The sequence below is a fragment of the Dama dama genome, chromosome 13, assembly GCF_033118175.1.
Source record: "Dama dama isolate Ldn47 chromosome 13, ASM3311817v1, whole genome shotgun sequence".
Taxonomy (NCBI): Eukaryota; Metazoa; Chordata; class Mammalia; order Artiodactyla; family Cervidae; genus Dama; species Dama dama.
Window position 1 is genome coordinate 68,290,378 of NC_083693.1, and position 15,587 is coordinate 68,305,964.

The window sequence follows — 15,587 nt, forward strand, 5'->3', positions numbered from 1 at the left end:
ACGAGAGGCCACCGCAGGGAGAAGAGAAGCCCCTGTTCGCTGCAACTAGAGAAAGCCCACGTGCACCAACAAAGACCCAGCACAGCCAAAAATAAAAATAAAATAAACTGCTGCTCAAGCCCTCTTCTGGCATATTGAACATTTAGTTCTGAAACAAACAGAAACAAATGGCCAAACACCTGAAATAAACCAAGGGATGCCATAGAGGAGGCTGAAGCTAGATTTCAGAGTATGTGCCTTTCCTTACCAGAGTCGCTTTTGAGAATTGGACATACTGTTTAAATAAAACTCGTCTTTGGATATCAGTGGATCCTTGACATTTTTAAAATGTGGCTTTATTTCTTGACAGCACTGTGAACCTTACTGAGACATAATATCAAATCATTTTGAGGAATTTCATTATGTTAAATAACCTCTTTGATTATCTTTTTGTCTCTGCCATAATATTTAAGTTTCTGAAAGACGCGATTATTTTCTGAATCAGTTACCGCCTAATGATTCGTGTGACAAATGAAAGGTGGAAGAAAGGAGAGGTGTTTTCATTAGATCATCTCATTGTCACTGAATAATAAAAAAGGCTTCAAATTATTTTATATTCTACACCCACTGATAAGCTCAAAGTATAGTGCTACCCTAGGAAGAGTTTCAGAGATCAGCTTCTAAACTCGCCAAACTTGCATTGCTGTTTAGTCGCTCAGTCCTGTCCGACTCTTGCGACCCCATGGACTGTAACCCATCAGGCTCCTCCATCCACGGGATTTTACAGGCAAGAGTACTGGAGTGGGTTGCCATTTCCTTCTCCAAAACTTGCATTACCAAAACGTATATATTAAGCCATATAAAAGCAGGGCTGTTTCTTAGAAGTGATAGCTGTTCAACAGTTAACAATGGAAGGATAGATGAATATTTTAGAGAAGTTACATCATACTGTCTTGGAAACACTGACAGTTTTAGGACAAACTCCTCCATCCTTAGCCTCCCCAAGCAACTGCAGGAACCTCACATTCAGGGCTGGAGAGGAAACTGTCCAGTGGGGTAAAGGCCTGAAATGCCGACTGGAAGAGACAGGGAGAAAGAGGCTAGTGCCTTTAAGGGTCAGGATCAAGCTTGATTTTTATTCAAAAGCAGCAAATATATTTTGGGCATGTAGTATTAATAAATCGTGTGGCAGCAGCATGCATGTATACCATCCCACTGAATTCTCACAATGGAAGCATTTTTTATTATGTATTAAAGCTATAGAAGTATAATATCAAAACAGAATTGAGTAAACCCTGCCAGTTAGGGAGAATACGCTGGATTTCTCCACTTATTGCTCTTTCAACTTCATCCGAAATTTGTGACCACAGTAAAAAAAGAAATAAAACCTGAAAGTGCAGACATTAGCATTCGCTTCCATTCTTTCTTGCAGATGAGTTCATTAGTTTCTCCTACTTTACAGGGCATTAGAATTCATGTGTCATGCTTTAAATACAAAACCACATATTTTTCACTGTAGTGCAAAAAGAGTTTTTCAATAGTAATTTTGACTACACAAGAATTTTTAAGGTCACTTTAGAATGTAACCTGTATATGTAGAATATGACTGCACAGTAATTTTTTTTTCTTTTTAATAGGTCACCTGGAAGATCAATATATTATTAGATTTATGAAAGAAAAGCTAAAATCCATGCCTTGCAGGAATCAAGGTTACATTTTGGATGGATTCCCAAAGACCTATGATCAGGCCAAAGACCTGTTCAGCCGTAAGTGTGGGTGTTCCCTTTATTTTGAATGTTTACCTTCAGATAAATTGCAACTTTATTGTTCAGAGTAATAATGGTCACAAGTAAACAAAAAAGTCAAAGGGACTATATCTAAAATACAAGCTTTCCTCGTTATAGCTAGTTTTCATGAGTGACTCAGTTAAAATATTTAAATTTTTGAGCTGTCCTTCATAATAATATGTAATGAATTCAATGATGTATATTTTGTTTTACTAGAAGAGGATGAGGAGGAGGAGGAAGAAGGCAGAGGCAAAATGTTTCCCTATGATAAATTAATCATACCTGGTAAGTTTAAGCTACTTCTCCAAGGTCATATTTAAAGGAATATCATTTGCTATCTCTTTTGTACCCAAACAACATTTTTTATGTGAATAAAGTAGGTTTGTTTGTATCAGGAAAAAAGTAAAACAATACCCTTAATATCAAACTTCCAACCTAAAGAATGCACTGGGGGTAAATACCAGGGATATTAAAGGTCTGAAATGGACAGAGTCCCTTTGAGAACATTCATATCTGCTGTTCTGTCCTGTGACAGCAGAAAAGTTAGCCAATCTATTGGTGCCCTGACGTCTTTTCTCTTTTGTTTTTCTGTACTTTTTAAAAACTTGAGATAAAAAAAAAAAAAAACTTGAGATATAGTTGATTACAACATTATATAAGTTTCAAGCATATAGCATAATACAGCATAGTGATTCACAATTTTTTTTAAAGTCTTTATTGAATGTGTTACAACATTGCATCTGTTTTACATTTTGGCGTTTCAGCCATGAGGCATATAGGATCTTAGCTCCCAGCCAGGGATCACACCCTCACCCCCTTGCAGTGGAAGGTGAAGTCTTAACCACCAGACCAACAGGGAAGTCCTGATTCACTTTTTTTAAAAAAACTTTTTCCCTTTCTTTTTTTTTTTTTTTGGATTTAACAGTTTTTTAAAACTATGCTCCATTTGTAGTTGTTACAAAATATTGCCTCTAGTCCATGTGCTTGGGGAGCTGGGGAGAGCTGGGGAGACTTGTCAGTTGGTGAGACCACCAGGGTCTAGGTCACTGCCCTTCCTTCCTGCTCTGCTTTCGGTCCTGGCCGGGCCATTGTCTTTCCTGGAAGACATCCAGAATCGAGAATGGCCAGGAAGAAGCTGCTCAGGTCCCTAACACCACCACAGTTTATCCTATTAGGTATTTATCCCGAGCTCTCACAACATACCCTTGAAAGAGAAGTATCAACAACGTGTTCCATGAAACAGGATTTGCTAAGTACCTAGCAGGCATTTCTTGTGACTCTGCCATGAACTTTAAAAGTTTTTTTTTCTTCTTTAAAAAAAAAAAATCAGTTTGCATGAGGTTTAATCAAGTTCCAGTCATATGATAAATACAAGAACAGCTATTTTCTTAGCTATTTTTCTTAGCCCAGGGATGTAACTTGGAAGAGGCTGCTTACTGTGTCTAAGTTCCTGAGAGAGACAATTCACAGCTGTAATCCTTTCCTCCTCCTGGCTCAGCTTGTGATGAAGCTTCTGGAAGCAGAGACATCAGAGAACAGTATCCTCAAGGATGGATATATACTGTTTGCCTGAGGCAGGAACACGAAAAGCCAGAGGAATGGGTTCTCTTAGGTTTCCCATTAATTTATGTACTTGCCTCCAAAAAGGTTAAAAAGTAAAGTCAACTGGTCTAAATAAGCGCATCTGTCCAGTTTATGAGACTTTAGCACTTCTGGGCGATAGGCTTTCATTGTAAACCCCATGGTAAATCCTCCTGTTTTCCCTGAGGCAGCTGGATAAAATTCAGCTCAACCCACCATCTGCCATGTAACAGGCACGACATGCGATGGGAGCTTATTGAGCTTCTCCATGAGCTTAGGAGGCAGGAATTACTCCCATGCTTACCGGATCCAGAGCCTGAAGTCCAGAGACTGATCCAAGCCCTCTTTGCTGGTAAATGTGAGGGCTTGAATTCAGACTCATATCTTCTCATGCCACTGCCTCCAAAAACCAGAGCGAATGAAACCCCTCCCTAAGATAAGAAAATGGAAACACAAGACATAAAAGGATACGCGGTTCTTAGTCCTGATCCACGGGGCTGCTCTCTGTCAGGTATGGTCCAAACACGTCTAGGATGAAATCTCTTTGGAATGTCTAGTCTGTTCTTTTCAATTAGCCCCCCTCCCCCCCTTTTTTTTTTAAAGAAATTGTCATTAGTTTCTCTCTTCCTGAAAAAAATCAGATCATTGTCTCATTTGAACTGTGGTATTTTAATTTATGGAAATAACTGAGACATGAGAGGCTAATGCCACTGAAAGAAGACTTTATTACTCACATTCCCCCAGAGAAGGGAGTGTGGCAACCATACAGGGCCACTGCGGGTAGCACCAGGGTTGGTCAGGAGGCAGGGGAAAGTCTAGGACTCAGCCTTTCTTGAGGTTACTGTGGGAAAGGCAGGGGATTGGCTAGCATGAGTAGTTGCAGTGGGCTTTGGCCTCTAGCTGCCTGGCCCTGGCCCTGGGATGAGGAGGCAGGAGAAATACCGACTTGGTGTGTGAGTTACATAAAAGGGGCGGTTGGCTTGCATGCATGAAGTGTGCTCTCAGGGGTGGATGAAATGCTCACTCTCATTAATAATGATCCATGTGTCAAATATTCGATATGCACTGACTGTGTTATACTGAACATAGATGTTTCATAGCATGAAGTGAGGAAACAGGTTGAGCTATGAAAAATTAAAGTCCCAGGGACGCCCCTGCTTATATTAATTTGGCAAATTGGCCATCAAAGCATTTTGCTCATAGCTGTGAGTCTCTTTGGGAAACGGTGATATTGTGCTGGAAATGTGGCAAGGTGACAATTGACTGGGAGGCAGATAACAGATATCACAGGGTTATTAGAGATTTGTATTTACAATTTCTCCTTTTTTTATTTTTTGGCCATGCCACATAGCTTGTAGGATCTTAGTTGCTTGACCAGAGATTGAACCTGTCTCTCGGCAGTGAAAGCGTGGAGTCCTAACCACTGGACTGCAAGGGAATTCCCAGTTTTTGCTGTCTTTATTGAAAAGAGGGAAGGAAGGAAAGCAGAAAGGAAGAAAAGAAGGAGGAAGGGAAAGAAAAACAATAGATCTCACAAAATCCCCACTGATTGGGCTTCCCAGGTGGCTTAGAGGTAAAGAATGTGCCTGCCAGCGCAGGATCCTAAGGTGGGAAAGATCCCCTGAAGGAAATGGCAACCCACTCCAGTATTCTTGCCTGGGAAATCCCATGGACAGAGGAGCCTGGTGGGTTACAGTCCACCGGGTCGCAAAGAGTCAGACACGTCTGAGTGACTGAGCACGTGCATGTGGGCTTCATAGGGTAGGGGGGCTCTGGAAGCATGGCTGATTTGTATCTATCCTCCACCAGAGGCAGCAAGAAGGCCAAGTGGTCAGGCCTCTGCGGCAACGGGATTTCCCAGCTGGTAACCGGACGTCTGGGTTGAGCCGTGGCTGGGCCGCCAGCACCTGCTTGCCGGCTCCCGGGTCCCTGTGTAAACTCACGAGCTCCTTCCCTCCAGAGTTCGTGTGTTCGCTGGATGCGTCGGATGAGTTCCTCAAGGAGCGGGTGATGAACCTCCCGGAGAGCGTCGTGACAGGCACCCACTACAGCCAGGACCGCTTCCTCCGGGCTCTGAGCAACTACCGGGACATCAACACGGAAGACGAGACTGTCCTCAACTACTTCGACGAACTTGAAATCCACCCCATCCATATAGGTACTAAATAAACTCAAGGATAACGTGAACGTGGAGCACCACTGCCCGGCGTCTGGACCCCCAGCCAACCTGGGGCACGCCTGTCATCGGGCTGGGGGAGGGCAGGGGAGTATAAGTGTGTGTCTAGGGCCCAGGAAGTCCCAGGAAAAGGCAGGCGAGTGGTCTACTTGAGGATTTAGTGGAGTGGGGGTGTGGTGCGGAGTGTTACTGTTGTACGAAAACGTGGATGTATTACGAAGTTGAATGCCAAATTGCGTTATTTATTTATTTTACCAAATTGGCTTTTTTTTTTTTTTAATGAATGAGGCAATTGATTAACCCCATATCATTTGTTGTGAAACTTCTTGTTGGCAGCTGCCACCTGTGCCAAGATTCTGTCCACGTCTCTATGTCCATGAGGTCAGTTTGCGGCTCCCGTCTTGGTCCTGTTCCACCATCCCTCCAGGGCTTGGAGGACCCCATAGGCCACACCCTTGGAGCCTCTGCTGAAGTAGCTGGGCATGACATCATTCTCTGATGTTCCTCCCCCCCCCCCCCCCCCCCCCGCAGATCTGGGTTTCAGAGCCAACCCCAGTGCCAGCCTGGAGGTCCAGGTGCTGGGCTGTGGCAGCTGCTCATGTAGAACCACTTCTCATTGTAGGCAGCGAGCTCTTTGTTTGCCCAGCTTGACCGCGTCCACACATTCAGGGACTTTCAGCTTCCCGGACCCTTTGAGGATGGCTGCTGGAGTTCTGACACATTCCTGCAGCTTCACATCTTTTACAGTAACTTCAGGCATGATATGCCCTCTGCGCTGCCAGCCAGGGGAAAGGGGCATTTTTTAAAAAAATATTTATTATTTTTTATTTATTTGGCTATGCTGGGTCTTCGTTGTAGCAGGTGAGATCTAGTTCCCTGACCAGGGGTCAAACCCAGGCCCCCCTACATTGGGAGTGAGGAGTCTTAGCTGCTGGAACATCAGGGAAGTCCCCAAATTGGCTTTTTTTTTTTTGAAGGGTACTTTGAAGTTAGGTGGTTTGCTGCCAGCTGCGTTGGGCCATTTCCCCAGTGTCCTTGGGAGCAGCGTTCTGTTCCCACGGCATTGCGGGGCACTGGTGCTCTTCACAAAGCCCCGCCTGGCCTTTAGCCTGGCCAGCTCACTCCTTGTTGTTGTTGTTTGTTGTTTCATCGCTAAGTTGTGTCTGACTCTTGTGACCCCATGGACTGCAGCATGCCAGGCTTTCTTGCCCTTCACTGTCCCCCAGAGTTTGCTCAAACTCACATTCATTGAATTGGTGATGCTATATAACCATCTTATCCTCTGCTTCCCCCTTCTCCTCCTGCCCTCAATCTTTCCTAGCATCAGGGTCTTTTCTAATGAGTCAGCTCTTCGCATCAGGTGGCTAAAGTAATGGAATTTCACCTTCACCATCAGTCCTTCCAATGAATACTCAGGGTTGATTTCCTTCAGGATTGACTGGTTTAATGTCCTTGCTGTCCAACATACTCTCAAGAGTCTTCTTCAGCACCACAATTCAGAAGCATCAATTCTTTAGCTCTCAGTCTTCTTTATGGTCCAACTCTTACTCCATACATGACTACTGGAAAAACCATAGCTTTGACTAGACAGATCTTTGTTGGCAAAGTAATGTCTCTGCTTTTTGGTATGCTGTCTAGGCATTAACTCACTCTTGGCTACTCAGAAATCAAATAGCTCTTCATCTCATTCCTCCTGTTTCCCGTAAACACTTAACGCAGAGCTGGGCACCCAGCAAGCATGCAGTGAACAACATGCTCTCTCATCAGCCTCACCGCAGCCTCATCGTTGCTACCTCCAGGTCCCATCTGTCGTGGCTGGTTTCTCTTCCTTTTGGCTTGGTGAACCCCTGAACTTCCTTTCTGGATTTCTGGATCTTGACACCTCTGCTTCCTCTAGGTTTGCTGAAAAATCGCTAATCTGATGGCAGCTTAGTGGCCAGGTTGACCTTTGGAGCCTCCTAAGGCCTCTCTCCATCCCCTCAAACCAGCTGGGACACATCCCAGTCCTGGAGTACTGGGAGGCTTAGAGCTGAGGGAAACAGTCAGCAGGAGGCAGGAGAGCTGATTCCAGTTTCTGGCTCTGCCTCAGTATTCTCGTCTGTGAAACAGGAAAATAATCCCTGGCTTGTTGAGATGTTACTAATGGTGGGTATTAGAGGTAAGAAGTGTCTGGCACATTGGCGAAGTTCAACAGCTGGTAGTTAAATCTTATTATTAGTACAACAGTAAGGCAGAAAATGATGTGTATTATGAAATGAGAAGACATTTATCAGTCTGCAAATTGTGCTGTTTGCACCCTCAGAAGTGATTGGATTTTGTCTTCATCTGGACAGGCCTGTGCACATTGGGCACCAAGTTCTATAGGTAGAAGCTAAGAATTCTACACCTACTAATATGGAAAGCAGTTTACACGATTTACCTCGAGAACTAGGAAGGAGTGGTGAGCAAACTTCATAAAAGTAGTGATTGTCATTTTTTTCAGTAAAACCCCCCAAAACTATTTATGGAACGATGAGGAGAGCCCCAGGGAGAAACAAGGCGGAAATGATGAGGCGGAATGAATGAGTGATCACTGTCTTCTGTCTCCATTCCGTGCCTGTCACTTTTGGCCTCATCTTCACACTCACAAGTAGAGACAAGGGAAAAGCAAAGGGGAGCAATGTATCCCAGTGATGGGCGTGGGGGAGGGCGTCAAGGTCAGGAACGTAGCCCGGCCTCCGGAGGGTCTTGAATGGGGCCCTGGCGTCCTCTCACTACACCTCCGTACCCCACCTCTTCTCTCAGCATCTCTTCCTGCCCTTTATTTATTTTTTGGCCGCACCGTGCAGCATCTTAGTTCCCTGACCAGGGATTGAACATGAGCCCCCAGCATTGGAAGTGAGGAGCCTTAACCACTGAATCACCAGGGACGTCCGCATCTTTTCTGTTTTGCTCTTTGGACCAGGGTCTGTCTCTCTCCTCTCTCTGGCCCACATGGTGAATGAAGGCTGACCCACAGCCCTGAAGTCTCCATGTTAACACTGGGAGCCAAGCCCATAGCTGGATGTGTCTCTTTCCGTCCTAATTGCACATACTTAGATGAGCAGCGGGAGGTCACGGTTGGGTCAGGTGCCCAACCCCCCTCCCTCCCCCGCTAATCCTCCATTCATCCTTCCCAAGGTCAGGGCAGAAGTACTCCTAGAGGCAGCAGTGTTCTATCTTTCAAGTACATCAGGGGTGTAGTACTCTACTAGGCGAGCCAAGGAGAAATACATTAAAATGTCAGAGCTCAGGCAACCAGGAAGTGCGTTTTTTTTTTTCTTGGTGTGGTTTTGCTTCTTGATGGGCTTGTTCCCACCCACCGACCAATGCACTCGGCTCCGTCCTCGTCCCGTGTTGGAACCTGGTGGAGCTTCTAGTCTAGGTCAAGGTTCTACAGTCCAAACACGGGGGGCGGGGAGTGCACCAGTGGCTGTGCCTGGGGGCTGGTGAGCAGTTACTCCCGAGGCCGGGCTGGAGGTGCTCAGCTCTCAAATGCGCCTACTGCTGACCCTTCTGTGCGGAGACCTTCCAAGCAAGCCCCGCAGACTGGTGTAGAATTTACTATTCAGTGAGTTGTGCAGGGAGGAACTTCCTGTTGTCAGCAAGCCTTCCCCACTCCAAGCTCTCCCTCCCCTTCCCCTCCCAGACCCCCTTCTCCCCCTCTTTTTTCTCCTTCTGGCCTTGATGTTAACATCAGTCACATATTCTGGAGTTTGGACTTTTTCTGATTCAAGCAGGCTCACTGAAAAAGTTAATTTTCTTCTTAGGAATTGAAAATGTATCCCAGAATCGCTGATTCTCAGAAACAGAACACAAAAGGAACCTGGAGGTCACTCAGTGCCCGCCCACCACCCCCATCCAGGTGCAGGACTTCCTTTTGTGGAAATCCCCACGAGTGAAGTGCCCTAGTCTCTGCCTAAATGCCTCCCAGGGTGGAGAACTCACTCCTCTGAGGAGGTCCACACCCCCATCCATCCACTCAAATCAGAGGCAGGTGTCAGACACAGAGACCTGAGCCCCAGGCTTGCTCTCTGTGACTCTCAGAGACCAGTTTGATATTTGCCAGTCAGACCAGAAATTCTAAACTGTGCTGGTAAACTCGAAAGGGAACCCCCCATCTGGTAATTTACACAATTCGCCATCACAGGATTATAGTAATAAAGAATTTTCCTGAGTCTGGTCTCAGGATAGACTTTGAGCAGGGACCAGACTATAAAAACGTCTGTGTTGGTCTCTTTCTCTCTCCTAATCATTATAGATGTAGGAAGACTTGAAGATGCTCAGAACAGACTTGCCATCAAACAGCTCATCAAGGAGGTCGGGGAGCCTCGCAATTATGGTTTAACGGATGAAGAAAAGGCGGAAGAGGAGCGGAAGGCTGCTGAGGAACGACTGGCCAAGGAGGCCATGGAGGAGGCGGAGAGAGAGCACAAGGAGGCAGTGGAGACCGCCGAGAAGATCGCCCGCTGGGAGGAATGGGTGAGCGTGTGCACGCGCGTGGGGTAGGGGTGCGGGGTGCAGGGCTGGCAAAGCCATCGGGCCTGCTGCACTTCCCATCCTGCTAACAGAGAAACGTCCTGGAAAGAACCGAAACAATTTTATGGGTTTCGTTGTTGTTTATTTTTTCATATATATCATTTTTTTAAAAATTTCTTTCCTATGTACCATTTAGAAGAACATGCCCTTGGTCTTTTGCTTAGTGTAAACAATAACAGTAAAAAGTTAGGATTTCCCTGGCGGGCCAGTGGTTAAGAATCTGCCTGTCAATGCAGCGGACATAAGTTTGATCCCTGGTGCAGGAAGATTCCACATGCCAGGGAGCAGCTAAGCCCGTGCACCACAATCACTGAGCCTGAGAGCCTGGAGCCCATTCACAGCAACAAAGGCCCAGCACTGCCCCCAAAAAAAGGTTTTTAAAAAAACACCAATGAGCCACTGATGTAGTATGAACAACACTCCCGTCAAAGTGTGCCACTTGGCTGCGTTGTCTATCTGGAGGTTTCCTTTGGTTTTCCTCCATTTACCCATCTAACCTGGGTGGTCAGTCTCTTTTCACCCTCCTCATCACTGAGTCTTATCTATTCTGCGTCCAGAAACTGCAGGCAGATCTACCCCCAGGGCTCCATTTCCGCTGACCAGGGTGCTAGAATTATGTGGTGCCTTCTGGTCTGCCCAGCTCCACCCCCTCCATCTCCAGTCTGGCCCCCTGCTGATGCCAGGTGATCCATCTAAAATACAGACCCACCGCGGCCATTCTCTGTATAAACGCTTCACAGACTGTTCATCATCGTTAGATGAAAGTACAAATTCTTTATTGTGGGCCCCAGGGTCCTCTGTGACCTGGTTCTTTCTAATGCCTCTCTGCATTCGAACAGTCTGCCACCTGTGTGATTCACTTCCTCCTTGCTTTGAGTCTTCGCTAAATGAGACCTTTAGTCTGTGCCAAATTAAGTCTTTGTAATGAGGCCTTTCCTGGGCACCATATTTAAAGTTTCAACACCTGACCGTCAGCATAACATGTCATATCCCTTTCTATACATTTAAATTTCCCCTTTTGGGACTTGCCTGGTGGCCCAGGGGTTGAGATTTCCAGCGTCCATTGCAGGGGGCGTGGGTTCAATCCCTTGGGGGGGGGGGGGGAACTAAGATCCCGCATGTTGAGCAGCATGGCCACATTCATTCAAAAATGAATTTGCACTTATGTACTCTTTGCACTTATTTCACCTCTGTCCACGGGATTCTCCAGGCAAGAAGACTAGAGTGGGTTGCCTTGCCCTCCTCCAAAGGATCTTCTGGAAGTAGGGATCGATCCAGTGTCTCCTGCATTGGCAGGCAGATTCTTTACCACTAAGCCACCAGGGAAGCCTAAGGCAATGTATATTTTATATCTTTGTCTTGTTTAATGTTTTTTGCTGTCTTTTGTTTAACTAATGTCCACAGCCAGGAGTAGGCTGGACTGATGTGCTTAAGCCCCATCCAATCCCCTAGGCTGAAAAGGGAGATTTCTCAAAGGAAATCTGGCAATTATTAGTCCTGAGAGAGAGGGACCGGATGCTGAGGAAGGCATAAACACAAGCGCACCAGACCAATACCTTCTAGACTTTCTATTCGCACTTCTACAATTCTATGACCCTTCCTTCCTTCCTTGCTTTCTCTCACTTTGCTTGATCTGGGCAGCTAGAAATTATTTCAGTGTAAGAAGTGAGATAGGTATCCAGTTTATTATTTCCTAAGTGACTACACACTTGTTAAAACACCATTTACCTCTTTTCTCTGCCGATTGGAAACACCATCTTTATCATAACTTGCTAAACATTGCTACTTCTAGTGGACTCTGGGGTGAGTTGTATGAAACTGTTCTTTTTCTGTCTATTTACCCTACCCACAATATTCTATTTGTAGAACAAACAACTAGAGGAAGTGAAAAGAGAAGAAAGAGAATTACTGGAGGCCCAGTCTATTCCCTTGAGAAACTATTTAATGACCTATGTTATGCCAACACTTATGCAGGGTCTGAATGAGTGTTGTAAGGTCAGACCTGATGATCCTGTTGATTTTCTGGTAAGAGATTTAAGTAGTGTTGTTTTTTTCTTTAGTATCAATTAGAAAATAAAATATGCCCAAATCTAAATGAAAAACCAACTGAGACAGAAAGTGTGTCTGGTTATTTTGGAAATAACCTCTAATACCTTCATCATAGTTTATAATAAGTTTCACCATAGTTTATAGTAAGACTTTTATTACTCATTTGAAAGTAAAAAGTTTATATACTTCCATTTTTATTTTTTTAAATGTTGGTTTGTTTTTACTATTAAATGTCTAGACTTAAAGTAATGGAAACTATGTTAATAATGAGGACTATTTCTTATTTAGTCGCTTCCAACTCTTATGCAACCCCATGGACTTGCAGTCCTCCAGTCTCCTCTGTCCATGAGATTTCCCAGCAGAGAATACTGGCGTGGGTTGTCATTTCCTTGTCCAACTTCCATTTTTAAGTACAATGAATTTTCACTTTTATAGTACAAACTAATGTAGTATTAATTCTAAAAAATAATACATTTAAAATTGCTGACACTTTTTTTTTTCTTTTCAATTATAGGCGGAATATCTTTTCAAGAATAATCCTGAAACGCAGTAAAACTTTAAAGATATTGTGCCATGTGCTTTACTGAGCTCAAGATGAGTTTAACATAGTAATTTGAAAAACTGCTTTTAAAAAAAAGTGCTTTTCTAGTTTTGGGGAAATTCTTTTTTTTCTTCCTGCAATCAAATATTTTATTAAGTAAAATCATAAAAAGCCCTATGGTAATGAGTCACTACTTCATTATAACCATGTGTGCTAAGTTGCTTTTGTCCTGTCTGACTCTGTGTGATCCTATGGACTGTGTGACCCGCCAGGCTCCTCTGTCCATGGGATTCTCCAAGCAAGAACACTGGAATGGGTTACCATTTCCTCCTCCAGGGGATCTTCCCGAACCAGAGATAGAACCCGGGTCCCCTGTGTCTCCTTCATTGGCAGGCAGATTCTTTACCTCTAGTGCCACCTGGGAAGCCTAATTAAAACCATATTTGAGAAGTAAATTGTTAAGGTATCTGTGTATAGCTCATGGGATAAATGTTGATTTACTATTTCACTCTTCATCTGAGTATTCTGCATGATAATGTTTATAGTAACTCAATTTTCAGCATGAAGAAAGTCAGACTACATATTATTCTAACATGTGAGCTAATGAGTTAATGTGACTTGTTATGGCCCCTGAACCAATGGTGTTAGAAATGAAAACACATCAGAAGAGTTTACGCTTTTTGAGTCACAGGAAGTCAGACAGGGTTGGTTTCTGCAAGCTGGTTTCTCAGTTTAAGATCAGGACCCAACCCATGAGGCAGAGACAATTATAAACCTCTTGGTAGAAAAATTCATGGAACAGGATGAATAATTTTCAACATCTGTGATAATTAGAAAGTAGCTGAATATTCTTTTTTTTTTTTGAATATTCTTAACAAACTAACTTTACCATATAGGCATAAATAATCAATCGCAATGGCCCTTTCCAGCTCTAAAAATCCCATAGTTCCCATAATTACACCAGATGAGAAATCGATTTCAGTTCAGTTCAGTTGCTCAGGCGTGTTTGACTGTCTGTGACCCCATGGACTGCAGCACACCTAGGTTTATCTTAATGACATGTATGTATCATTTCTTTAAATAATAAAATCTGAATATAACTGCACTACACTTTTTACACTATGTTTTTTTTTTTTTCATTTAATTAGTTGGAGGCTAATTACTTTACAATATTGTAGTGGGTTTTGCCATACATTGACATGAATCAGCCATGGATTTACATGTATTCCCCATCCCGATCCCCCCTCCCACCTCCCTCTCTACCCGATCCCTCTGGGTCTTCCCAGTGCACCAGGATGTGTCTCATGCATCCAACCTGGGCTGGTGATCTGTTTCACCCTAGATAATACGCATGTTTCGATGCTGTTCTCTTGAAACATCCCACCCTCGCCTTCTCCCACAGAGTCCAAAAGTCTGTTCTGTACATCTGTGTCTCTTTTTCTGTTTTGCATATAGGGTTATCAGTACCATCTTTCTAAATTCCATATATATGAGTTAGTATACTGTAGTGGTCTTTATCTTTCTGGCTTACTTCACTCTGTATAATGGGCTCCAGTTTCATCCATCTCATTAGAACTGATTCAAATGAATTCTTTTTAATGGCTGAGTAATATTCCATTGTGTATATGTACCACAGCTTCCTTATCCATTCATCTGCTGATGGGCATCTAGGTTGCTTCCATGTCCTGGCTATTATAAACAGTGCTGCGATGAACATTGGGGTGCACGTGTCTCTTTCAGATCTGGTTTCCTTAGTGTGTATGCCCAGAAGTGGGATTGCTGGGTCATATGGCAGTTCTATTTCCAGTTTCTTAAGAAATCTCCACACTGTTTTCCATAGTGGCTGTACTAGTTTGCATTCCCACCAACATACACTATGTTTTTGTGTGGCAAAATATACACAGCATAAATTTATCATTGCAACCGTGTTAAAGTGTACAATTCAGTGGTACTAAGTAAATCTGTGACGTGGTCCACTCATCACCACAATCTATCTGCAGAGCTTTTCCATCACCCCAAACGGAAGCCCTGTATCCATTACCACTCTGCATCATCGCGCGCCACAAGCTTCCAGCAAACATGAATCTGTCTCTGTGGATTTGTCTATTCTGGAGAATCATAAAATAGGTGGCCTTTTGTGTCTGGCTTCTTTCACTTAGCATGTTTCCAAGCCTCATTCATGTTGTAGTATGTATCAATATTTCATTCCTTTTTTATAGTCGTGTCTGTCACTGTACACAGACTGTATTTTGTTTAATCATTCATGCATTGATGGACAGCTGGGATGTTTCCACCTTTTGGCTGTTGTGAATAGAGCCGCTGTGAACATTTGAACACAAGGTCCTGTTGGAACCCCTGTTGTTAATTTTCGGTAGACCTAGCTGTAGAAATATAGTCATACGGTAATTCTGTGTTTGACTTATTGGGGGAACTACCAGACTAGTGGGTGTATAGTAGTTTCACATTGTGACCAAGTACGCTTTCATGTGCTTGATGACCATTTGTGTATCTCCTTGGGAGAAATCTGTATTTGAGCCTTTTGCTTACTTTTTATGTGGGTTGTTTATCTTTTTGTTACTGAATTGTAAAAGTTCTTTATGTATTCTAGATAGAACACCCTTATCAGCTATGTGATTGGCAAATATTTCTTCCCATACTATGGCTTGTCTTTTCACTCTCTTGATAATGCCCTTTAACGCACGAAACTTTTAATTTTGATGATATCCAACTTACCAATTTTTCTTTTACTTCACTGCACTGTTTTGTCCCCGTTTTTATTATTCTTCACTTTTTTCTTACTCTTAAATTTTATTTATTTTTAAAACTTTTTAATTTGTATTGGACTCTAGCCAATTAACAATGTCGTGGCAGTTTCAGATGAACAGTGATACAACTTAGCCATACAAATACATGTATC

At 43.6% G+C, this 15,587-nt stretch overlaps 1 protein-coding gene and 1 pseudogene across 3 annotated transcripts in view; one reads left to right on the forward strand and one right to left on the reverse strand.

Annotated features, from left to right (window-relative positions):
• Nucleotides 1–12,839, forward strand: part of AK7 (adenylate kinase 7) — a 60,587-nt gene extending 47,748 nt beyond the window's left edge. Inside the window, exons 13-18 of one of the 3 annotated variants that reach the window (XM_061159715.1) lie at nt 1,617–1,745; nt 1,983–2,051; nt 5,308–5,505; nt 9,803–10,023; nt 11,947–12,105; nt 12,644–12,839. In XM_061159715.1, the coding sequence (XP_061015698.1) occupies nt 1,617–1,745; nt 1,983–2,051; nt 5,308–5,505; nt 9,803–10,023; nt 11,947–12,105; nt 12,644–12,682 (815 nt within the window). In that variant the 3' untranslated portion in view covers nt 12,683–12,839. The remainder of the gene's footprint in view (nt 1–1,616; nt 1,746–1,982; nt 2,052–5,307; nt 5,506–9,802; nt 10,024–11,946; nt 12,106–12,643) is intronic. The other 2 variants (XM_061159716.1, XM_061159717.1) reach the window with 2 other exon arrangements.
• Nucleotides 5,820–6,283, reverse strand: LOC133068495 (small ribosomal subunit protein eS19-like; annotated as a pseudogene).
• Nucleotides 12,840–15,587: the final 2,748 nt, after the last annotated feature.